This window comes from Zeus faber (assembly GCF_960531495.2).
Source record: "Zeus faber genome assembly, chromosome: 13".
Classification (NCBI taxonomy): Eukaryota; Metazoa; Chordata; class Actinopteri; order Zeiformes; family Zeidae; genus Zeus; species Zeus faber.
Genome location: NC_137198.1, coordinates 7953650 through 7978948, shown reverse-complemented (window position 1 = coordinate 7978948; position 25299 = coordinate 7953650). Strand labels below are relative to the sequence as shown.

At 43.4% G+C, this 25299-nt stretch overlaps 1 protein-coding gene across 1 annotated transcript in view; it reads left to right on the top strand.

Moving 5' to 3' along the window:
* Positions 1–25299, top strand: part of tnika (TRAF2 and NCK interacting kinase a) — a 112728-nt gene that overhangs the window by 11496 nt on the left and 75933 nt on the right. Inside the window, exon 2 of the mRNA XM_080012732.1 lies at positions 16446–16511. Coding sequence (XP_079868858.1) covers positions 16446–16511 — 66 coding nt within the window. The remainder of the gene's footprint in view (positions 1–16445; positions 16512–25299) is intronic.

The window sequence follows — 25299 nt, the reverse complement described above, 5'->3', positions numbered from 1 at the left end:
AAAGACCACCCTCCCCTCCCCTCCCTCCATCCACCCATCTTTTATCTCCTCCCCTCGCCCACCAAGTAAGGCCACATTCCTTGGCCCCTTTACCATGGCCGCCATAGCAACGGGGCCACGGCGGTGCCCAGGGCTCCGCACAAAGGGGGAGGATTCATGAATGGGGTTGTGTACTGTATGGCTGCCACTAAGACCCCCCTCCCCCTCCCCCTCGTCTCACTTCCCTTACCGCCTGCCTTCTTGCTGACCTATTTTTACAAGTCACTGATGGAGCCAGCGCTATAAGACAATCACATTTAAATTCAATGGAGCTTTATCGACACAGCAAAGTATATATTTGACAACAAAAGGGAAAAAAAAAAAGAATACCCTGATCATTTTTTTTTTTTTTTTTTCTCCTGGTCCCACTGACAACTATGGTGACATTTCTATTTAAGTTGGTTAAAATGTTTTTGCCATTTTTTGGTGTTTGGTAATCCCATGTTAAGGCAGTGGCAAATGTATTTTACAAATCACAATTCAAAATAAAACATAATTAAGTAACAGTAAAAAAAGGGGGAGTTATTCTGATAATTTTAAGGTTGCTGACCATATTGTGTGAATTTTCCAAAAATAGAGTCAATACATTTTTTTATTTTGTGAGCTAGAAAACATCTTAAACTCCAGTTTATACTGGTACAGTCCCTTTGATTATATTAAATGTATGATGCATTAGTCTGAAATCAGAGTAACAAGATGATGGTTTTCCATTATATTCATCCATGTTGGAGACATATTATATTACATATGTTTCTTCCAAACATTATTTTGTGAACTAAATATGATCTGATGATATCTTTACGAGCATGGTTCCACTGAGAGTTAGTTAACCAGGAAATTATAATTGTCCGTAGCCTGAAAACGAACAATATAGTTATTGTGTGAACAGGTTCCAAGCTATTATCAATGGATGTGTTTTATAATTCCCCCTCAAGTAGGAAGGATCGTTTTTATGTATTGGTTCTGTTTTTAAACTCTTGATATATTCACTCTATCATGAGGAAGAAGTGAGCTCCAATAATAATAATAATAACAATGACACAGTCTTTCATTAAGAGTAAAGTATAGGAAGTATAGTTGATATATAAGCAGAAATACTGTGTATAGGGGGTAAGGGTCAGCATGAATACTTATGTTGTTATCTTTGACACAATTCAGAATGTTCCTTTTATTTTGGATCCACGACATTAAATTATAATAAAAATGGATTTGGGTAACGCAGAGGTTCTAGTGAGTTTGAGGACATTTAAGGATATGGAGGCAGTGTCTCTCTCTCTCTCTCTTTCTCTCTCGTTCTCTCGCTCTCTTTCTCTCTCGTTCTCTCGCTCTCTTTCTCTCGTTCTCTCTCCTTTCCCTCTCTTTCTCTCTTTCTCTCGTTCTCTCTCCTTTCTCTCTCTTTCTCTCTCTCGTTCTCTCGCTCTCTTTCTCCCTCTCTTTCTCTCGTTCTCTCTCCTTTCTCTCTCTTTCTCTCTTTCTCTCGTTCTCTCTCCTTTCTCTCTCTTTCTCTCTCTCGTTCTCTCGCTCTCTTTCTCCCTCTCTCTTTCTCTCGTTCTCTCTCCTTTCTCTCTCTTTCTCTCTCTCTCTTTCTCTCGTTCTCTCTCCTTTCTCTCTCTTTCTCCCTCTCTCTTTCTCTCGTTCTCTCTCCTTTCTCTCCCTCTCTCTTTCTCTCGTTCTCTCTCCTTTCTCTCTCTTTCTCTCTCTCTCGTTCTCGCTCCTTTTCCTTCTCTCTCTTTCTCTCTCTCTCGTTCTCGCTCCTTTTCCTTCTCTCTCTTTCTCTCTCTCTTGTTCTCTCTCCTTCTCGCTTTCTCTCTTGTGCTCTCTCCCTCTCTCTCTCCCTCTCCCTCTCCCTCTCTCTCTCCCTCTCCCTCTCCCTCTCCCTCTCTCTCTCTCTCTCTCTCTCTCTCTCTCTCTCTCTCTCTCTCTCTCTCTCTCTCTCTCTCTCTCTCTCTCTCTCTCTCTCTCTCTCTTCTCTCTGTCTCTCACGATGTGAAGTGCTTGAGAGAGTCAGAACAATGTAAACAAGACCATAGTAGGAGCTCCAGACTGGAGCTGGGTCTGAGGGCATGAGAAACGGGCGTTCAGGAGAGATGGACGGAAGGAGGGACAGATGAATGGAGGGAGGGATGGATGGATGGATGGATGGATGCAGGGGCTGATAAAGAGAGGGCTCCGAAGGTTAAGACATCAGAGGGAGGGGGCGGGGGCCTAAATGAAGGGGGCGGAGCGATGGCCAGAGAGGAAACTGGAAAGGGCGTGACACAACGTGATCATTTGGCAGACGGAGACGTTAGAGTTGGCGGGGAAGGAGAGAGAGGGGGGGGGGGGGAGAGAGAGCGACTGAGGGACTCAAAAATAGAGAGAGGGCGAGTGAGAGGGGACGGGTTCATTAGCGTGGCCCAGAAACCCCCCGGGGGGGCCGCTCGTCGTATATACCGTGCCCTATAAATCTGTGATTAAAACTTGACTCGGCGTTGATGTGCGATCGCGCTGCTGAGTTAGCGGTTAGCCGTTAGCATGCCCCTCCCTGGTGAGGTTCGGGTGATTTATTTATTTATTTATTCTAAAATGTGAGGAGGTCTGCCCTCCAGCCCCAGCGGGATGCCTGTCATCCTCTTAGAGTTGCTATAGGACGGGTCAAATGCAGAGGATTCATTTCGTCGTGGCCTACTTGCACAATGACAAATATAGATATTCTATTCAAATTCAGTCAACCCCACTGCAACGTGCTGTTCACCTGCCGGCGCTCTGGGCTCTGACCCGGGCCGTGACTGACTAACAAAAGGAGTCTTTTAGGTTTATTATAGCAGCAGTGTTGATCATTCCGCCCACCCTGCTATAGGTGGATCTAGGAGCAGTGAGCCACCACGTAGCGGTGCCCGGGGACCACCTCCAGGCCCTGACTGATGCCTTGCCCGGGGGCATCAGCAGGGGCGTCTTTTTCTTGCGGGGGCGACCGGAGGAAACCCAAGTGAACGTGCAGACTCCAAACAGAGAAGCCCCCCCGCAGGGTTCGAAACCCAGACCCTGCTTGCTGTGAGGCCACCATCAAAAAACAAACAAAAAAAAACAAACATAAATATATGTCTGTCTGTCTGTCTTTGATTTAATTAAAAATAAATCTTTGTCAGTTGACGTAGTTGGTGCTGGGAGATATTTAGAAGGGGAGCGGATTTCGGATAGAGGTGTGTCAGTGTATTTCAGTGGGTATTAGGCCGTATGTTGCAAATTGCCGGCGGTTGCTCAAACACTTCTACATAAGGCTGGATGGTGGAGTGCAGGGAGCCGCTCTCCACGATGGCCCTGCACATCCTGGAGGAGAACAGGTACTTGAAGCAACCTTTCCTGGGACAAAAATAACATCGACAATATTGGAATGTCCAGTTAGGAAGGATGTTTAGAGCTGGGGGGGGGGGGGGGGGGGGGACTCTCCGTCGCAAGGACTTGGAGGGATAATGGAGCTTTGTCTTCTGAACCTGGCGGCTCAGGGTCCAGCGGACCACGAGGACCTGTCTATCCCACGCCACTAAAGCACAGGCCTGAACCTCTCTAAAGTGGCAACCCACAGCATTACACTGCAAGTCCCAGAACTCCCTTGGAAACGGGTTGGCCCTTGTCTTCGCTGTGTAAAACTGGTGTCAAAAGATGGTAAAATGTTCTCTAAAATATGCCTTGTTCGATTTATTTTTTGTTTATTTTGTGAGTGTTCATGTCATATCTGCAGTCTACTGAGCACTGCGAGCGACGCAGTTGTTCTCCTCTTGCGTCTGCTCATTCAGTGCATTGTTACCAGGAAAGGCGGCGGACTCCACCAGCCTTTCATTTGGAAGAAAATAAATGATGAGTGCACTGCCCCGAATACAAGTCCTTTTCACTCGTGTCTGTGGGTTTGGTGTCTGCCCTTTGGGCGGGACCCCCAATTATTGTTTTGTATTTACTAAGTATTCATTTACTAAGTTATTAGTTACAACAGTATTTGTGGTACAGTCTTAACTTTCCCAAATCCCATTGTGTGTTTTGTCCGTGCGACGTGCGTTCATCTTGCCCATCTGGCGTGACAGACCATGTGTTTTCCATAGTTTCGTTCCTGCAGATATACGGTGGCAGATGGAAGCAGGCATTGTGAAATATTAGATTTGTGTGTGTGTGTGTGTGTGTGTGTGTGTGTGTGTGTGTGTGTGTGTGTGTGTGTGTGTGTGTGTGTGTGTGTGTGTGTGTGTGTGTGTGTGTGTGTGTGTGTGTGTGTGTGTGTGTGTTATTTCAGCATGCGCTGCCTGCAGAGCAGCAGCTCCTGTGACACAGCTGCCGTCTTTTCCAAGTGAAATTGTTTGGAAAATCCCAAATTGTTTTTCTAACTCGCAGAGGGAATACTGAACAATCTGGCCAGCAGGGGATTGAGAGAAATGCATTTTTCCTTTATTTTATTTGATCTTTTTTTACTGTTTGTCACATTTCTTTCGACGAAAATACTTTATAAAGAACCGACGGGAAGGGAAGATGAAGTAGGAGATGGATGCAGAGTAGATTTATAGGATTTATATGGGACTGGGCGATATCGGTATGAGACTAAATATCTGGTCGTAATATGGTGATATACTTAAATTTTGTCTTTAAGATGCATTTCTGTAAAGTAATGAACCGCATTCAATGTAATATATATAATATTATCCTCATTACAGTAAAGTTATTTTATGTTCATTTCTTTCAACTTTATAGACGGTTCTAGGTGACGATGGTCACAATATCCACATTACTAATGATTATTTCTACATTCAACATCCTATGAAAGCACCAATAGTCATTCCCAAAATATCGTCAAATAATCAATATCAAGGTTTCGGTCCAAAAGTATTGTGATATTTGATTTTCGTCTCTCGCACCCATCCTAGCTTTAAGGTTTTTGTCCTGTTTTAACAGTCCTACCAGTTGTGGGTGTGAGCCGCTATGAAATGACTAAATATCGTCTGGGATTTTGGTTATTGTGATACAGTTAAAAGTTGTCTTTAAGGAGCATTACAGTCATGCCATATTCTGTTTTCGCTCTCCCTGCTTGGTCATATTATGCTCATAATGGAGAATAGTTTTAATAAGTTTAAATAATAATACAATGAAATAGATTAGGTAAAAATAAATAAATAAATAAAGCTAAATATGCACAAATAGCCATAAATCAGAAATAGTCTATACACATGCGATTGGATGAACAGGATATACGTTATTGGTATATCAAGTGGTATCGGTCCAAATAATTATGGTGATTTTTTTTTTTGAGCCTCGGTGGCCTCTGTAGTCCTGATATATATCCCATTTAACACGCGGCCGTTATTTAGGTTTTTACGGGTTTAACGGATATCCGTTTCATTGAGCCGGAGCGTGCTCCACTAAACTGAACACACGGCCAGAAAAAACGGCCGCTCTGTCTGAGCTTAACTGGATTTCTGTTGCTTTGTTTCTCCAGGATTAATATGATGTCTTGTTTTCACCCAACCCCCATAAACACAGCCAATATCGGGCTGCACGATATTGGAAATAACTGAAGTTGCAATTTATTTATTTTTCTGCTGAGAAAATACATTAATTTTCAACAGATTGCTTGAGTAGCTCTATTTGGAAAGAATTTATCATTCTAGAATGATTGGGGTCATTTTGTATGCATCTGCATACAAAATAATAAAAATAATATATTTTTTCTTGGCACATTAAGGCTGTAATCAGTAAACTGTCACAGGAAGGTTCCCTTTTCTCTTCATTTACAAAAATAAATATTACTCTCACTTATAAGGAATCACCAACAAAACAATTACAAACCAAAACTATTTCAATAAATAATGGAAACATATTGGTATAAAAATATAAAAAGTGACTCTAAGCCAAACTTTGGAGCCTTTGCTGCGGTCAGCCACAGTCCAGGATGCAAACAGAACTGTGTGCGCACCCCGATACCATTTCTATCGCTGGGTCGCAAATCAGCGGCAGAAGCTTTACGCCATTATTTTACGCCACTGTTCTTTGTTATCTGCATGTGGGAGCGACGTAGACAAACATATTCTGATGAACAGAATAGAAATGCATGCGTCCTCGACATGTGCACTTTAATACACGCCTTGGATATTTGGAACCGGTTCTTGATACCCGACCCTACCAAGAGCCCTCAAATCGAACTAAACGATTAACCTATTAATGCAATGTTCAGGCAGACTTCTCTTGTAGATTAGTCACGGAAAATATGAGCTGTGCAAGTTTTCCATTTTTTATTGTGTTTGACATGTTTTTGTCAAACAATGTGACAGTTGCGCATGCGCCCATCGCGATGACGATGCCGAAACGCAGCCCTAAAAACACACACACACACACACACACACACACTCACTTACAAGGTGTATTTCCTCGGACCGTGTGTGTGTGTGTGTGTGTGTGTGTGTGTGTGTGTGTGTGTGTGTGTGTGTGTGTGTGTGTGTGTGTGTGTGTGTGTGTGTGTGTGTGTGTGTGTGTGTGTGTGTGTGTGTGTGTGTGTGTGTGTGTGTGTGTGTGTGTGTCACACATTTTCATAATTGAGTGTTCCTCTGGAGCATTTTCAATGTCACATGACCATCACCTGACCTCACTGGTGTGTGCACTAGTCTGCGAATTGACTTTGTTAGGTTTAGTAGTGCACCATGAACATGGGTCCTCACTTCCCAGGCGTGTTTTGCGGCCCTCACGTGTTTGTTTGTGTGTATTCGTGACGGCTCTTCTGTAACATCGAGAACAAAAGACGACGCCTGTTTCACAAACACAAGACTCAGATACCAATCTGAGAAACCATCGGGACTGAGCTGATGGGTTGCCAAACACACACTGATTTCAGTTCAACCGAGTGCTGCGCGCACACACGCGCACACGCACACACACACACACACACACACACACACACACACACTCAATATGAGTCAAAGCCCGAGCAATGATTCAGACTGGAGTCTATCAGACATAGATGGTTACTGTAAAACACACAGTTATTTATATTGTGTGTGTGTGTGCATGTGTGTACGTGTGCGTGTCAGTCTGCAGGGGCATCCTAAATGCATGACCACCAGGCCTCGCAGCTTTCAGCATTTTTTTTGGTGTTTTACAAGCTATATTTAGTATGCCATTGTTGTTCACTGGCTCCAAACACTCATATTCAGTATACACACACACACACACACACACACACACACACACACACACACACACACGCTCACACCATGATTCATTGGCCACCAGTGAGGTCAGGTGATGGTCATGTGACATTGAAAATGCTCAAGACGAACACAAAATGAGAAGAAATGATGATAGTGTGTTTGTGTCCATGCACACACACACACACACACACACACACACACACACACACACACGGACACACACAAGCTGAGAGCCCAGACTTAGAGTCTTGTGCGAGTGGCCTATAAAATATGAATGATAAGGCAGTATATTTTTATCATCAGGCCTAAGGACATGTATGAACTGGAGCAGAGGAGCTCGGCTCTGCCCCTCTGTCTGTCTCTCTCCCTGTCTGTCGCTCTGTCTCTCTCCCTGTCTGTCGCTCTGTCTCTCTCCCTGTCTGGCGCTCTGTCTCTCTCCCTGTCTGTCGCTCTGTCTCTCTCTGTCTTTCTTGGTCTTTCTCTGTCGCTCTCTGTTGCTCTTACTGTTGCTCTGTCTCTCTGTCTCACGCTCTCTCTCTCTGTCTGTTGCACTTTCTCTGTCTGTCTCTGTCGCTCTGTCTGCTGCTCTCTGTCTCTCTCTTTACTACAGATATAAACATACACAGCACACATTCCTCCCAATGTGTGCTGTGTATGTTTATGACTGTATGAGGAGGTGTGTGTGTGTGTGTGTGTGTGTGTGTTAATGTGTTGGTGTTTGTGTTAAATTGAATTGTGTGTGTTGCATTCCACAAGCTCAAATGTGTGAGCTTGCGGAATGCAAAACACTTGCGACTGTAGTTTAATGATCCTGAATGCCATCACTTTGTTGTTATTGTTGTTACATTATTATTTAAATTATCACTTATAGTGTGTTTTTTTTTTTTTTTTATGTTTCGGCACAAAAAAACGTGCTTGTCGCCCCAATATTGTCTGGCAGATATTAAAAAGTGAATAATAGTGACTCAAAGAAAGAGGGAGAGAGAGAAAAAGATGAAGATGGGACAGGTTTCTCTGACGTTTGCATATCCCTATTCCTTTGTGTGTGTGTTTATGTGAGTGCTTCCTCAGATGTGTCTTGGGGAGAGGGAGAGAGACTAAAATACGACAGGAAAAGGAAACGCAGAGCAAGAAAATAAGTGCCCCACCCCCCTTCAGAAAGCAGCTGACAGGTTGACAGTGCTGCTGAGACGGGCAGAAATAAACAGAGAGAGAGAGGGAAGGAGGGGAAAGCCAAAGAGAGACATATGGAAGTAAAAGTGTCAAATTATTGTATATTATTTATGTATTATACAATTCATAGTATTAATAACAATATATTTATAATTATTATAAATTATACTTTACAATATTTGTTGTTGTATGATATAATTCATAATGATATTAATTATTATTATTCATTATTTATTTCATAATTAAACTATTATATATTATAAGTTATATTAAAATTGTATACAATATTATATAATTATTGTATTTTATTGTACTTCTATGAAACAATAACAGAAGATGAACATTTTGGAAAAACAAACACACAAAAAAAAAGCTAAATTTGGACCAAAGGGAGAAGTGCTGTAAGTGCGAAAACGAAAGAGGCGGAGCGAAATGATGGTTGGGTGGAGAGGGGAGAGAGGGTTGAAGCAGAGAGAGAGAGAGAGAGAGAGAGAGAGAGAGAGATTTTTTTTTTTTCATTTCAGATTTTTCTGGATGCTTTATTGAGGAGGGAGTTGTCTGCTGAGTAGAGAGTATTATGGTCTGTTCTCCGGCAGCTCTGCTGGGATCCCAGCGCTCGTCTCTCTTTTGTTCCAGTGGATCAGTGCTCTAATAAGCCGCCGCCTCACTTCTCCGGCCTGGGACCACATATTTATTTATCACATATTTAATTTCCTTCCATGACACCACCCGACCAGAACGTGGTGGAGAACAAAAGCGGCAGAAGTGGTGTCATTGGACAGTGAACACAAAACAATACAGTATGCCTGACAGACTACATAGAAGTGATGCAAACCAGTAGTAGAAACAAAGGGCTGGACTTGACAGATGGACTGTACCAAAAAATGTGGCGCTTAAAATGGACTCTTCTCAATTCTTACTTTAGTTTGGTGTATTTAGGCCTGATGATAATTACTTCATCGAATTATCGTTTGATTTATGGACATGACCTCAATCATTTTTCTGACCTGGGTAATTGCCCCTCGATGTGAGGCCAGAATAAACAGCAGGGTTTTTCCTCCTATTATAAGACCTGGGCGTCGCGCCTGGGGGGTGACGGCGCCACTCCAAGTATCAACGTGACGGGGGCCCCCCACGCCGTCAGGGTGCCGGCATGCCGCCCAAGGTGGAGCAGGCCCGCCCGCAGACCCCACTTTGAGTAGTCAAATATTCGCATTGAACAGCCGGATCCGATTCGATCGACAAAATTCTGAGTCGGCTCCAGCCCTGAACGTGACAAAACCCGAACAGCACCTCGGCGACGGAGGAATCCTCCCAAATCGCTTCTTATCTTTTGGCGTTTTCACGGTGACCGCAGTTCCTGGCTGAGTTTCGTCTCTCGCCAGAATCCATTTGGAAATGGCTTTGAACAAAAGTGTCAGCTAAAGTTAATAAAAACACCTTATGGAAGGAATTATGTCGCAATTCACAAATCTCTCTCGGTCGTCCTCAGACGAGCCTTCCATCGTTGTTTCCAGTCATCCCGGTTCTCCATACATCTGGCCAGCTCGTTGGTGCTCTGTGCTCCCGCATCATTCTTGAGCACATCCACATATGTTAAAGTGGGACGTCCTCGTGACCGGTGCCCATGCGTTGGCTCCCACAGTACCAGTTTGCTGGCTGGCAGCTCCTGGTGTCTTTGGCAGTGTCCTGCTAGTCTCATTCTCCTTACAGCGATCTTCTCGCTCACCCTTGGTATTCCCTCGTACAGAATTCTGTTGGTTACATGTGTACTACTTGCTGATGTTAAGCACTACACGCAACATCCCGGTGTAGCACCCGTCCAGGGACTTCTCTAGGGTTGGCTTCAGGGACCAGCATTCACTGCCATAGAGGAGAACGGACTCTACTGTCGCATAGAAGAAGCTGAGTTTGATTTGGCGGGGGAGGTTGGAGTTCCATACACTGGACATGCCGTTCAGGGCCCTCCATGCAGGTGCCTTCCTCACTTTCAGATCTTGCGCAGTTGAGTTGACCCATGAACCCAGGACATGAACAAATACATACAAACAAACATACGAATGGGAAAAGATCAATAAATACTACAATATACAGATCAGTTTTAAGGTTTAAAAAAAATCATACAAATGTTTTGCTCAATCCACAAAGAGTATGACTTGCGTTGTGTAAACCATTTAAAAGTGAATGTAACTGAGTCCAATGAACAGAAAAAACTCTGCTGAGACACGTTTTGTTGTCATTTCTGGTCTTGCTGCGGAGTCCTCCGAAATCGCGATCGCCTCCTTATCTTGTGGAGTTTTCACAGTGGCCACGATCGTAGTGCCTGGCTGAGTTTTTATCTACGCTAGAATCCACGGTGGACTCTGTGCCACGGTTACTCCTACAGGTGCTGCGTTCAAGTCACGTGGGAATTTACGATCAAAACGACTTGCTGCTTTCTGCTGCTTTTGACATTAGTCTGTTTTTTAATGTTTTTTTTATGTCCATACCTACTCTACTTACATTTGAGCTTATGGAAAAATATATTTGGAAATGGCTTTGAACAAAAGTGCCAGCTAAATTTCAGAATGTAGCCGAAATGTACGTTTCAAAGTTGATGAAATCACGTTTTGGGAAGTATTGTATCATTATTGTTGTATGTATCACAAATGCATGCACCAAATGCAAATGGTAAAAGATCAATAAATACTACAATCTCCGAATCTGTATTAAGGTTTAAAACAAATTAAACATAAATGTATTTCTAAATCCACAAATAATAAATGTATAACTTGCGTTTGTGTGAACCATTTTACAAATGAATATAACTGAGTGGAATTCAGAGAAAAAACTATGCAGAGACATGTTTTGTTGTCATTTCTGGTCGTGGTGCTGCTGTCCTCTCGTCTGCTCTGTGTGTCGGAGTTTCACTGCGGGCGGAGCTCAGGTGGCTCCTACACACACACACACACACACACACACACACACACACACACACACACACACACACAGCAACAGTGAACCAGGTGAAGATATCATGATACTAAGACCTGAGACTTTTATTTACTGTTTTGATTGTGTGGTTTTACAAATTTTTAATTTATTAAGGATATTTTAATATTTTTTTCACATTACAATGTCTGAATATTCTTAATTAAAAATTCATTGTTATTTGAAAGTGTACATGCATTATTAGGCTATTATCTTATCATTATAAGGCAAAAATGGTCTTAAAATGACTATCATTTATTGGAATTATTTTTGGGACAATATATCGTGCAACAAAAGTAGTTATCGTGACGGGCCTAGGTGTAGTTATACTTTTAATCACTGCTATCGTTTAGAATTGTTTATCGCAACAACCTCGCTGAGCGCTTCACTACTCCAAAACTTACCACTCTGCTGCAGCTTCTCGCTGTGACTAAATGTACTGCAACAGTGCAAGTCTGACGCCCTGTGCACAGGTATTTAAAAAAAAAATAACGTAGACATTTCTCTGTGTTTTGGCCTCCCGTCTACATGATAATGGCATTTTAGTGAACTGAAAATTTGGAAAAGGCCTTCCACGATGGAGTCAGGAACCGCCCGTGGTGTTCTCGCCATTAAAAGTTTAGAAGTCCCTCCGACTCGGGGAGTTGTGTCCGTGCAGTGTTGTCTGTGAGTGTAATGAAGAAGCTCAGTACGCTGCACGCTCCTAAAGTTCTTCTGTGGTGTTTGACATTAAGTTTTATTGATCTTTGTATTTATTTAATTTTAGAATCATTTTATTCGTCTCCATGGTGCGAAGGCACTTAAACACATTCACGCACGCGTGCAGGGAGTGGTGACGAGCACACGCGCGCACACACACACACACACACTCACGCAGGGAGTTAGGGCTGGAACCGATCACACCTGTACGGAATAACTACGTTCCGTTACACCACTACAGGGAGTGGTGGCTGTGTTCCTTCCTCCAGGGGGCAGCCAGCAGCAGTGGGCAGCCCCTCCCTTCGATGGCGCCCGGGGACCAGTTCCAGGTGTAGCTCCATTTCCTGGTCAGGGAGAGCACAGGAAACTGTTGTGCGTGTTTTTAATTGGGGTTAATTGCATGTTCCCCCCATGTGAGCACGGGGGGAACATGCAAACTCCACACAGAAAGGCCCCTCATCAGGAGATAACCCACTGGAGCACGGTGCCAACAGCGCCCCAGGGGGGAATTGAACCCAGGACCTTCTTGCTGTAAGGTGCAAGCACTGTGCCACAATAAGATATTAGATATGAGATATTATTGCCTCCTACTGACTTGGGGTGCTTATGTGAGTGTACTAAAATCGACTGAACTAACGAAACGAATTGAACTAAGATTTTTTTTAATTTTAATTTTTTATTTTTTCACGGCGGCGTAAGAAAGGAGGCGTCAGAAAAGTCTGTAATACGCGTGGACAGGGCCTGAAGCTGCAAACTGAAAAACCAACGCTTGTTCAAAACGCTTGTTCAGGAGGCCCACAACGTGGTTAAGCAGTCGTAACTACCAACAAACGCACTCACTGTAAGTAGAGATGGGTCCAATCCAATATCCGTCTCGGGTGCTGATACTGACATCATTCACTCATCGGATGTAGGACTGACGTCGCCGATCCAAATTCCATTCCGTGCTCTGCATCCCTGAGAATTCAACACGGCAAATAATTAACCTGTGAAGCGCAATTCAAAGCGTGCGGCAATAGTAAAATTTAAATCGAATTAGAATCCTCAAAATAAGAGGTCATGATTCAGACGTGTACGATATGTGCCGCGCCATAGAGCCACTGGGAGTTGTAGTTCTAACCATGCAGCGCCACACTGTAAGTAAAAAAATATATAAATAATAAATATAAAAAATTCTACTCCACTTAGAAAAAATAAGAAAGAGCTCTGCTATTGGAATGGGCACATTTTAATCGGATTGTCTAAACTAAAAAGAGTGGATTGGTCCATAATTAATTGTAAGACATTATGGACAAAAGCATCTGATAAAATGATGTCATGTGAACCTTGTATTTTATCAGGCTTTTCATGCTTTTATGGACTTAATGGACTTTCACAAATCGTTTTTTTTTTTTGGGCTACATCTGCACTCAGGCCAAAGAGACTAGAAACAGGAAGCCGCGTCGCTTCCTACTGGCAGTCTGCTGTGACCAATGTTATGGCTGTGGATGTACTGCGGCAAATGCGAAAAAATTCTATCGCTCTTATTCGGAAATCTTACCAAAAAAGGCACCAGGAAACACGTGGCTGTAATGGTAGTTCCCCAGTTTTAAGGGACGTTTAAAGACGTCATTTCGCGTCTTTCTGTTGCGCTCAAATCTTGGCTCCACTGGACTGCGTTTAAGCACCGCAAGACGCCGCAGCAGAGTGGTGCCTTTTTGGGCAGCGACGTGTTCAGCGAGGTTGTTGCCGTTAAAAATGACGGGAATCAACATTTTAATAAGACCTGGCTTGGAAAAATAGGGAAGCTATGCTTTGATAAAGTACGATGCGGTCGCTACTCCCCAAAAAAGTTAATCCTCACTTATTACTCATTACTTACTTTAGCCGTAATGACTCGGCCCTACCCACTTCTCCCGGAGACAGTAATTCATGTCACCCGCTATATGACTTTTTCATTAAAGCTCCCAAATTGCCTCTGGAGCGACCGTGAAGTGTGGAGCCGCGGTGCATTCTAATCAGGGGCTTGGGTGGAGTTCACCTGCAGTTCTTATGCAGCAGATGGAATTTGTTTTTGCCTTGTACCTGCACTTGATGAATCAACCTGTCAGTGTTCTTCTGATCCCCCTTTTTTCGCAAAGTAAATGTCAGAATTTGGAACATTAAATGCTTCTGTTTCAGGAAGTAAAGCGTCTACCAATTTTGCTGGCCTCAAGTATGTCAGAGGACAGAACAGATTTGATGAAAACGAGTGGAATTCAACGCTTGATTTTGGTAATTCAGGAAACTTTTTGAACAGAATCAAAATGTTTTTCCATTGGCTCCGCTCGTCATTACAGAAAGTAATGACTAGCGATTCTCAACAATGAGATCATTTTTTATTTTGAGTTTATTTAATGTTTTTTTTTGTTTTCTATTATAAAAAAATACATGTTATTAGTAAGATTTCTTTATTATTATTATTATTATTATTTTATTTTTTATTAATTATAAGTGTATATGTGTTCAATGCTGGTATATGTTTTTAAGAACTTGACCAGGAGCAGGTGTGTTTTTTATTTTTATTTTTATATACTTTTAACTGTAGTTCATGGTACCTTACCTTATTTCTTTACGCTGCCTGTCGCAGGAATTACATTTTCTTTTCTAAAACATGGAACATAGTCTGATGTTCCTGTAAGGTTTCATGAATTGTCCTGGGGGGGGGGTGTATATAGTATATTATTCTGTACATCACTGTCACATAGAATTATTTACAGTCAATAGGATGCAGTGAGGGGATTGTGAATGAGAATGTGCATTATTTAGTGTGATTTATTTAATGTGATCTATTTAAAAACACGTATTCAAATATCTCAGCAAGAAATGGAGATGAGACATTACAGTAAGTCGTGGGTTAAAGTGCCTGAGAGTGGGAACGAGAGAGGAGGGACAGAAAGAAAGAAAGAGACAACCAGAACACAACCCTGGATGAAAGGATGAAGTAGAGAGAGTGTGTAGACAAAAAGAGAGAGAGAGAGAGAGAGACTGGATGGAGGAGAGAGTGTGTTTAAGGGAGAAAGAAGGAGCCGAAGAGAGTGAAGCTATTGTTGGAGTGTGTGTGTGTGTGTGTGTGTGTGTGTGTGTGTGTGTGTGTGTGTGTGTGTGTGTGTGTGTGTGTGTGTGTGTGTGTGTGTGTGTGTGTGTGTGTGTGTGTGTGTGTGTGTGTGTGTTCTGCGCCGGCAGCCATACTGATGCAGGGCGTAGTTTATTAGATACTCTCGTCTCTAAAAGCGTAAAATAACCTCCAGCTGCACTTTGGTGTCCGTGAAGACGCCAATAGGACCTGTGAGGCACACACACACACACACACACAGGGGTCTGTCTTAGGTCTAAAGGCCACGTTTTTGATTGTGGGCTTTGTAGTTTTTATTTTTTTTTCTATTGCCATACCAACTTGTATGGACTACATCAGTTTTCACAATCTTTTTCCTATCAAGGGCCCTCATTTTTTTACGCATTTGTCCATGGACCCCATTTGATAAGATTTTGTCTCCAAAATGGTCCAAAATTCCTAGTCTTTACATTTATGTCTGATGTAACTGTGTTTATTGCATAATTATTATAATGTTTTGCAGAGAAGTCTTTTTTTTTTTTTTGCATTTATAGCGGCCCTCCTTTTGTTTTTAAAGGATGTAGTTTCCGTTTTTCCGTTTCCTGTTATGGTTGAAGAAAACTGGTGAGCCAGCGACACGTGCTACGATTCGCCGTCTAAAAGACACTTGTTTAATCAGTTGTACATTCCTCATTTGAAAAGAGTTTCACTGAATAGTTTGTGAGAAAAGACAAATCCACTTTGGTCGTTATTCAAGATTCCACACGACAGAAACTAGGATCAAAACCTTCATCGTTGTCCTTTGTACCGTTGTCCAATAATACTGAAGTTTAACTGTTAATCATTTTGCTGGGGACCCCCTGGAACCTCCTGAAGGACCCCCTGAGGGGTCCCTGGACCGCATGTTGAGAACCCCTGCGCTATACACAGTATGTTCCGTTGTGAGAGTAACGTTTAAAGAAGCAAAATAAATGAAACAAATGCTTTTATTTATTTATTTTTTTTGTAATGTGGTGGGGCATTGAAGTGTCTTATGAATTTGCAAGGTGGGATAGTCATGGAGGTGTGTGTGTGTGTGTGTGTGTGTGTGTGTGTGTGTGTGTGTGTGTGTGTGTGTGTGTGTGTGTGTGTGTGTGTGTGTGTGTGTGTGTGTGTGTGTGTGTGTGTGTTGCATACTGTGATGCAGACCTGATGCGAAAAAAAAAAAAAAGTACAATAAATACCAAGGAATGCAATCCAGTGCAGAAATACTCTTTAAAATACTTAAAGTGTGCAAGTGCAAGTGAGTATTTTTATATGTTCATTTTGTCCTTGAATCCCTCTCCCTTTAGGACCCTGCGGGCATCTTTGAGCTGGTGGAGCTGGTTGGAAATGGGACGTATGGACAAGTGTACAAGGTAGGACCGGCTGCACATGAACACCTTCACTTTTTTGGGGGGTGGGGTTTTAATATGAACCCGCATCCCCGGGTTCATATCGCTCCGTCTGAGCGGATGAAGTGAAGAACACGTGCACGCCCGCTCGTGCACGTGACGAATGGAGCGAATGTAAAAAGTCTTAAAATGTATGGGGTGGGGGGCAGAAAGTAGGGCACAATAAAAGTGCTTTTTAAGAGAACTGCCCTCCATCTTTTCCTCCTCCACCACCACCACCACCCCCTCTGCCGCTCTCTCGTTCCCTTTCCTTCTTCTTTTTCTCTCGCTGTCCATCGTGGACGTGCACGCTCGCTATTTGTTCCATTTGTTTGCGACTTTGGTTATCCGGGGTGAACAGGATGCTCTCTCGACGAGCCACTTCCTGTGCGCGACTGTGACATCACAGCGGCGGAGGTTGTGACATAACAGCGGTTTGAGGGCTCGCGCTTGCCTATTGTCGTGCGAGCGCTCTGTCGTCTCCTCTCCTCAACACTCGCTTCTTTCTTCTCTCCTCTTTTGTTTTTGCTTCTTTGCGGCTGCTCTCTCCTTCCTCTTCCTCCTCCAAGCAGCAGCCAGGGCTGCTTCCACAACCCCGCACTTTTAGAAGTTAGAGGCAAAGCGTGCTTTTTTTCTTTTCTCCCCTTACCAACACTGACACTGTTGGTTGCTGAATTTTTATCCTTTGGTAATTTTCTGATGGTAATGTGATAGAACTATAGCCCATAGCTCATTAATAATCTTTAATTAATACGAAAGGTTCTGCAAGAAAGAGGAAACGTGTAAATTATATCAAATTATTAATTACTTATATAAATGTATTGGGTATGGGGTGCGTGCATTGAACGTAATGTAATGCGGCAAATGCAGTCTCCCCGTTACAGAAGTGCAGGGTTTATTATTTAAAAGTAAAGTATTTACACGAAAACATCCAGTTTTTACCAAATTAAGTCCCATAGCAACGGAAAACAACTGGAGACATAACACGGCACAGGACAGTGGGGACACACAGGTCCTTTTTTTAAACGGGACGGAACGGGACAGTCCCTCATCTGAGTTGTGTTTCAAAAAAAATATATATATATCTATATATATTTTAATAAGAAGAAAAAAAAGAGTTTCTTACAAGTAGGAAACAAACTAAAATAAATTGATCTGAAAAAAAAACACAGGAAAACTGGCGCGTGTGTCGGGTTAAGGTGAGGGTTAACCCTGAATCTGATTTGCATACGGAGCGGGTAAGCGAGATCCGATCACAACTGGTCACTCGAGACGCGTGGAGGTGCATTCCAGTGCCACGACAGTCGGTGTCTCCTTCCATCCCTGTGGTGGTAGTTGATCCAGACACTGCGCCTCGCAACGAGGGTTAGAACGCAGGAGCGACGGGGCAGGCGGCGAGAGGGAGGACATCCCAGTGGTGTTTTAACATGTAACACAAGAACGCTTTTACACAATGAGCGTTACGGATAATCAATAATGAATCCAAAACAGCTCTGAGCGCCGAGTCTGCGCTCTCTCTCTCCCTCTCCACTCGCACTCATCGATTCGGAGCGGGGGGTATCGGTTTCAGAACACGGTAAACTGCCCTTACATCGTTCCAATGCTCGGTTTTTTTCCCGGCAGATGGAAAAAAAATAAAATAAAAAATCGTCCGTCATTTGTGTCAGTCGGTGATCGACTCCATTGATCGCGGATCTGCCTAGAAGAGGTGTTACTGATTGGATGACATGAAATGTCATTCTGAGGTCAGACATCAGGCTTCTCACGCTGTGTGTGTGTGTGTGTGTGTGTGTGTGTGTGTCTGTGTCTGTGTCTGTGTGTGTGTCTGTGTCTGTGTGTGTGTGCGCGCCTGTGTGTGTGTGTGTGTGTGTGCATGCGTGTGTCAACACCAGAAAGCGGCGGAGAGCAGAAGAGTTATTGCTGACGCTGCTGTCTTGGTGAAAGTCACGGCTCATTTGCTCACTGACATTCAGCCGCGCCGCCTCCGTGCATCGCTAGAGCCGCAGACTGTCACCGTGGCAACTGCTCCACCGCTGCTCGCTCCTTACCCGCTGGTCCGTAATGACTGACGACGAGGGTGGTTATAGTGATTGAGATCTATCTAAATTCTTTTGAGGAGTAAAAAAAATAAATAAATCCACAAGTCTCCACAAGTCAAGTTGTACAAACTTTCAACTTTTTATGCCAAGTTTGATGAGGGAGCTGAACATAGTGAGATATTTGGGCGGCGGCAAGAACCCAAATGGGGACATATTGAAGAAAGCTTCGCCTACGATACTCGCCTACGAAAGCGAGTATCGTAGGCGAAGCTCTCTCCAGGGTGGTGGAGAACTTCCTGTCAATAACCGACTACATGTAACTGTAAAATCAGGTTTTTCAATCATGTCAGTAATGTTAACACCTCAAAAAGCATTATTACCGTAGCCTGAATATTGGGCTTAATCTGGCTATTTAATGCACGTGAACTGACTGACCGACTTGGTTGTTCAACTGGCGGCCCGGGGGCCAAACCAAACCAATGTAGGTTGGTCCTTTTGAATATGAAAGAAGGTCAGCAATATACAAAATCCTAAGCGTCTCTAATTAATTGGGAATTTATTATTAATCGTCGACGAATATTTCTTGGCGCTGATGGCCCGGGCTGTAAATGTAAATAATAAATCATTTGGGAGTTTGCACTTTTGACCAGAGGCAGAGCTCCCAGAGGAGTGACGGCTTTTGCTTCAGGATATTCCAGATATTATTCCGCGCTGTCTGTTCTCCTTTTAACAGGTGTGCCATGTGAGCGAAAAATTGAACTAATTTGAATGAAAAATTAACATTGCCCTCCCCGCCCAGATCTAGTAAAGGGCAATGAATCCATTTCATTACGGCTGGAGGCCCTCGGCGGAATTTCAAGACTTTTATTTTATTTATTTATTTTTAACAAATTAATGACTGATATGGACTTTATAATTTGAAATGCCACTGGCATGGTTCTAACACAGACACACAGACACACACACAGACACACACACAGAGACACACACACAGACAGACACACACACACACACACACACACACACTCTTGACGTCCATTTTTCTGCTTCCTTCCGTTGGTCTCCAATCTTCTATTGTTACCTTTTGGGGGACTTCAGCCAATCAGATCCATCCCATGATGACGGGTGGACAGTGGTTTTCGATTGGTTTTACAATGACTGACTATAATGCTTTTTAATTTTATGTGTCCAGTTAGAATCTCTACTTCTTCCAACACAATTAATGATTTTGCAGCTCAACCCTTATCGAGTCTTAAAGTAGTAATATGCACTCAGCGCTGAAATAACTGATTCATGGCTTTTATATATTTTATATTAAACCATTTAACAACAGAACTTTTAGTGATATATCTAATTATATCAAATTTATTTATAAAATAAATGATTGAGCTTTTTAGTGTGACCCACTTTGTTATTACCCTAAATAAACTACTCTTAACACCTAATATTTCCATATTTGATAGAAAACAAATGTCTTTGAGATGAGAAAATAAAAACATAAACAAAGGATGCGGCCCCGGACCTTGGTCGCGCTTGTCCTGTCAAATTGTCCAATGAGGTCCGGACCGTCCCAAATCTAATCTTGGCTCACACTGTGCTGCGGCGAGCCGGACCACATCCGGAGAGGCGGTCGGGCCGACAACGTGATCGGGTTTCCTACGAGTGTGGACATCGATCTCAACGCAATGGTGACAGATTACCGACTACATCATTAAAAACGACGTTGTCCACGGCCGCAGTGCAGAGACCAGGTGGGTGTGCAGGTGTCTGTCCCGACATACAGCACATGCCCAGGATGATGCGTTCACAGTCCCAAAAGTACAGCAGCCAGTCTGTGTTGGCGAAGGTTCTCTTGGCCATTTGTGCCCACGCGCCCCTCTCCACGGGAACCTAAAGTGTGTACTTCTGGAGGTAACGCAAGAGTAGGGCATGGCACAACGTTGCGCGTCCCTAACCCTACGGAAGGGCATCTCGTGCACCTAGCGCCAAACCAGGAAGTGTTGCCCTACTTCCTCAAATATAAACGGGTAATGAAATATAAACAATTCAACAAGCCTGCCTCAGATACAGACCCAGGAAAAACTGCATAAACTCCTGGAGCCTGTTATGTAATGTGTAGGGGTGGGAGTCACCACACAATGCGATATTATCACGATATGAGGAGTTTTGCGAGATTTGTATTAATTACCGCGAATAAATAATATCACAATCATTGAAAATAAAATCAGATAGAAGCATCAAATTTCACGCCGGGTCTAAGTTTAACCATCCTGTTAAATCCCAGATTTCGCTGCTAGTTTGGTCGGTACCGGGTGAGCGACCGACAGCCCGGAATGATGCGACAGAGCTCATCCCAGCCTGGATTGATATTCTTAACACTATTCATATTATCTGTATTATCGTCCTTCTCACGGTCCTTCCGAACGGCTCTTAGAAATAAACGTATTAACATTACTTATCGGTGCAGACCGCGCGGTGCTGATCGGACTTATCGATCAGATAGGATGCGTTTAGATAGATCCGCAGGGACCTGCTTCTCGTCCAGGCGGAGGAGCGGCGTTCTGGCCGGGAGGTGGGCTACGCCCGGCCGGGCTCCTGCCGGGAGCTCCGAGGGGTCGCTGGGGCTGATAAACGGCTTAGGGGCTAAAAAAGATTACGGAAACGAATCAATGAAACTATGATCTAAATGTTCTATTTTAAAATCTAAAATAGATAAGATTATTGATACTCAGCGCCAATGTATAGATGTTGTATTGAGGAAGAAACCTTGATTCATTCGTTCCGATCCACTTTGCCTCGTCGTCCTTTAATCTCTTTGGCTGTTGTTGCCTCCATTATGTCCTATGGTTTTAATGTAATATATTATATGGGATATGGAACATGTAGAGTTTGTATTAACAGTATAACGCAGTAACAAAAATTGAACAGGGCAAACGGGAGCAGATCAGAAAACAATTGGAGGTTTCATACTAAATAAAAAGGGGGAATCAATATAAGATAAACCTTGATTAATCCACTGGGGGAGATTCAGGTGTCATACAGGTAGCAGCAATAGCAATGAGAATGAAGCACAGCTAGAGGTTCAGGTAAGAGCAGGAGTCTTGTGCCAAATCAAGAGGATAAGAATAAAAATGCATATAAAGGTTTGATTAGATACAACACTAGGCTGCTGGCCCTGAATTAGATATAAAACCTGCTTCCAATAAAGGCGTGGTGCCGTCTGCAGCTGAGGTAAATAAAAGCCCCGGTCACTATTTTAGGAAATACAGTATGTAAAAGGAAGGGGTGGGAATCAGAGTAACTCACGATACGGTACTGTCAAGATTTGTTGGCCACGACAACGATGGTATCGCCATACTGGGATTCTGTGTAACTGAAGAAGAAATAAAATATTGCCCTAAAAAGGCAAAAAGCAGGAATTATGTATTTATTCACTTCATTGTGGTGTCAATTTCACAGACGGTGACAACTGAGGTGGAACAATGCAGGACAAAAAGATGTCCAATGTTTAAATAATATCTTCAATCAATACAATTGTTAAATTATAAAACCAATATGAGGCACGCATAATACCTTCTTCCTTTGAACCTGATAGCATATGAAAATATGAAATTTGATTCATCCCCCCGTAATGAATTTAATGCAAATAAGTATCCAGTATCATGGTCGAATTCTGACGTTTATAACAAACCAAATTTCCTGAAAATCGATTCAGAATGAAGCAAGTCACAGTCGATTTTGTAGAGAAGTCTGCATCTCTCAATACACATTGTATTTGTCGACTGGCTGGATCTTAAACCGCTGCCATATGGCGGATGTGCAGACGCATAGCGGCGTCATACAGCAGCTCATCTAGACACGTCGGTATTTGGTCCCCGGCCCTCATAATATTATCATTATTATAATTTTTTGTTGAAAACACAAAATCCCAGCAGAGTTCACATTCAAGCCTGGGCCTCGGGTCTTCTTGCACATCACAGAAGTCTTTTTAAATGCCAAGTGTAACCGAGGCCTGAAGCCAAAATATGGTAAGCTCCCGAAATGGGAACCAGGGGAACCCTATAATTCTTTTTTTAGACGAAACCACCGCTCGGTCTTAGAGCTCATACCAGTTGGAGTACCAGTGGAGGCCTCTCCCTGCAGCGCCGTGCACCAGCAAAACACACTCTGCTGCGGTCTCGCTTAACACTGCACAGTGTATGCTGCATACGCTGTGATTTGTCATATTATGCTGTGGTGGGTACAGTGGCACAGTGCGCTGCTGCCTCACAGCAAGAAGGTCAGGGGTTCGATCCCCACCCGTTGGCACCGCGCTCCGGTGGGTTATGCCTATGATCAGGCTCCTTTCTGTGTATGGGTTTGCCTGTTCTCCCCGTGCTCGCATGGGGTTTCCCCCGCGTAACGTAACAGGACCCCCCACCAAAAAACTTGCACAACTGCCGGGACTGGTAACTGGCCCCCGGGCGTCGCTGTGTGCTGCCCACTGCTCCTGGCTGCCCCCGTCCCGGAGGAAGGACAAGCCAGGATGGGTCAAAAGCAGAGACCTCATTTCACCGGCCACCATTTGAAGCACGTGCGTTCGTGTGTGTCGCCACGAGTGCATGTGTTGTTGTGTGCGCGCCGCCTGACTTCTTCTTCTCTTATTAATGTTGCGCACTCGGCATCCACTGCAGCCTGGTCATCCTGGAAGGGAAGTTCCTCCTTCTGTGTCAAGGCCTCTTCCTCCCCCCCCCCCCCCCCCAAGGGGTTTTCTGGGAGTTTTTCCTGGCCCGGATGGGGTTAAGAGCAGCGGATGCTGTTGGTTTCTGTGTGAAATGTTGGGAACATTGTCTGAAGCCCTTTGGGACTGTACTGTGATTAAGGGCAATAGAAATGATTTTGTCTTGACTAGTCATTCCTACCAGGCTGAAATTTGTCAAACAGAAGTCTTCTAGAAGTGAATGTATCATAGACAATATACTGTCAGATACATATTAAAGAAAAGTGACTCTATAGTAGTATACTAGTTCCACCCAAAGTACCCGGAAACTGTCTTTTCAGGAACTACAATGTTGCTACAGCCTGTTGTTGTCTGCATTGCAACCAGGGTGTAAAGACCAGCGAAGATGACGCAGATGCAGACTGTACAACAACAAGAATAATAATGGATAAAGAAAGAAAACCAAGCAGAATATCACTTTGGTTGTCTTTCTTTATCCATTTTTATTCTTGTGTCTTTGTATTTACTGTCAAAAAAAGTCACTCTCAAGATTGTATTCAGTTGAAACGTGTTGAAAAACACAAGTTGACATACGGGGAATCGAACCTAGGTCTACTGTGTAGGAGGCAAAATCGTACTTGCTATACTATAATATGCACCACACATCAGTTTGTGTGTTCATACATATATATACATATATAGTATAGTGTGTATGTATATATATATATATATATGTATATATATGTATGTATATATATGTATATACATATATACTCGTCCATTTTTTGTTTTCTGGTTTTTTTTTTTATTATCAAAACAAACAATGGAAAACTCCTATTTTTTTTAATACAAACTGAACATTTTTAGAACAAAAACAAACTGTACATGCACTTGGTTCACGCCTGCATATTAAAAAATAAAAAATAAAAAAAATGGCGGCTGAAATAAAAGGCTGCCAGTACTCCACCAATCAGAAATGTTCAGTGCTGCAAGCCCCACCCCCTAAACTACAAACGTTTGAAAAGTTCTACCCTCTGAGCAGGGACCTTTGGGTTCCTGGGACTTTGTCCCTGGGACTTAATTTAGACCCTAGCTCCTGTGGTAGAAACGCACTGCGTTCCTCCAAAGGTTCTTACTTCCTGCGTTGGAAACGCACCGCGTTCCTCCAAAGGTTCCTACTTCCTGCGGTAGAAACGCACTGCGTTTCTCCAAAGGTTCCTACTTCCTGCGGTGGAACCACACTGCGTTCCTCCAAAGGTTCCTACTTCCTGTGGTGGAAACGCGTCTTATTTCCTGCTTTTCTGTGGAGCTGGTTCCTTCATTTAAGACTTGGAAGTACCTAATTTCCTGGTTCAGGAATTACTTCCTGTTGTGGAGAAGCCCTGATTTGGACGCTATATTCTTCTTCTTTTTCTTTTTTTGACTACACTACCACTTGGGCTTGAAGTACAGACTAGTTCTTACTTTTAGACTCAACTTCCACAGTTTGGTCGTAAAGTTCACACTAGTTATTCCTTTCTGACGGACCCGTTCTTACTCAGTGACTATCTACCGACCCCACAGGGCCGTGTGTGTATGTGGTGTGTGAAAGTGCATGTTACTGTCTCGTCTTGGCATTAAGCCGCCTGTGTGCGCGTGTGTGTGTGTGTGTGTGTGTGTGTGTGTGTGTGTGTGTGTGTGTGTGTGCGTGTGCGTGCACTGCTTCAGCGTTTCATGTTGGTGCCAGCGATGTTCTGTGCCGCTGCAGCTCAGTGTGTCTGGAAGCTCCAGATAACAGCTTTATCATCAATTCTATTACTCCATCTAGTTAAATGATACAGATCTGCTCCCCCGCTGCCCCCTCTTTACCTCCCTCCCTCCCTCCCTCCCTCCCTCTCGCCAAAATACAAAATTAAACATTTGTGGAAAAGTTGCCGCAGTTGTTTTTTTTTCTGGCCGTATCAGTCAAGGAAAAATAATAGGAGGGGGGGAAAAAAGTGTTTGACCAAGAATGTGGAAGGTTTCCACAGCGGAGGGATCGTTTTAGTCAGGGGCT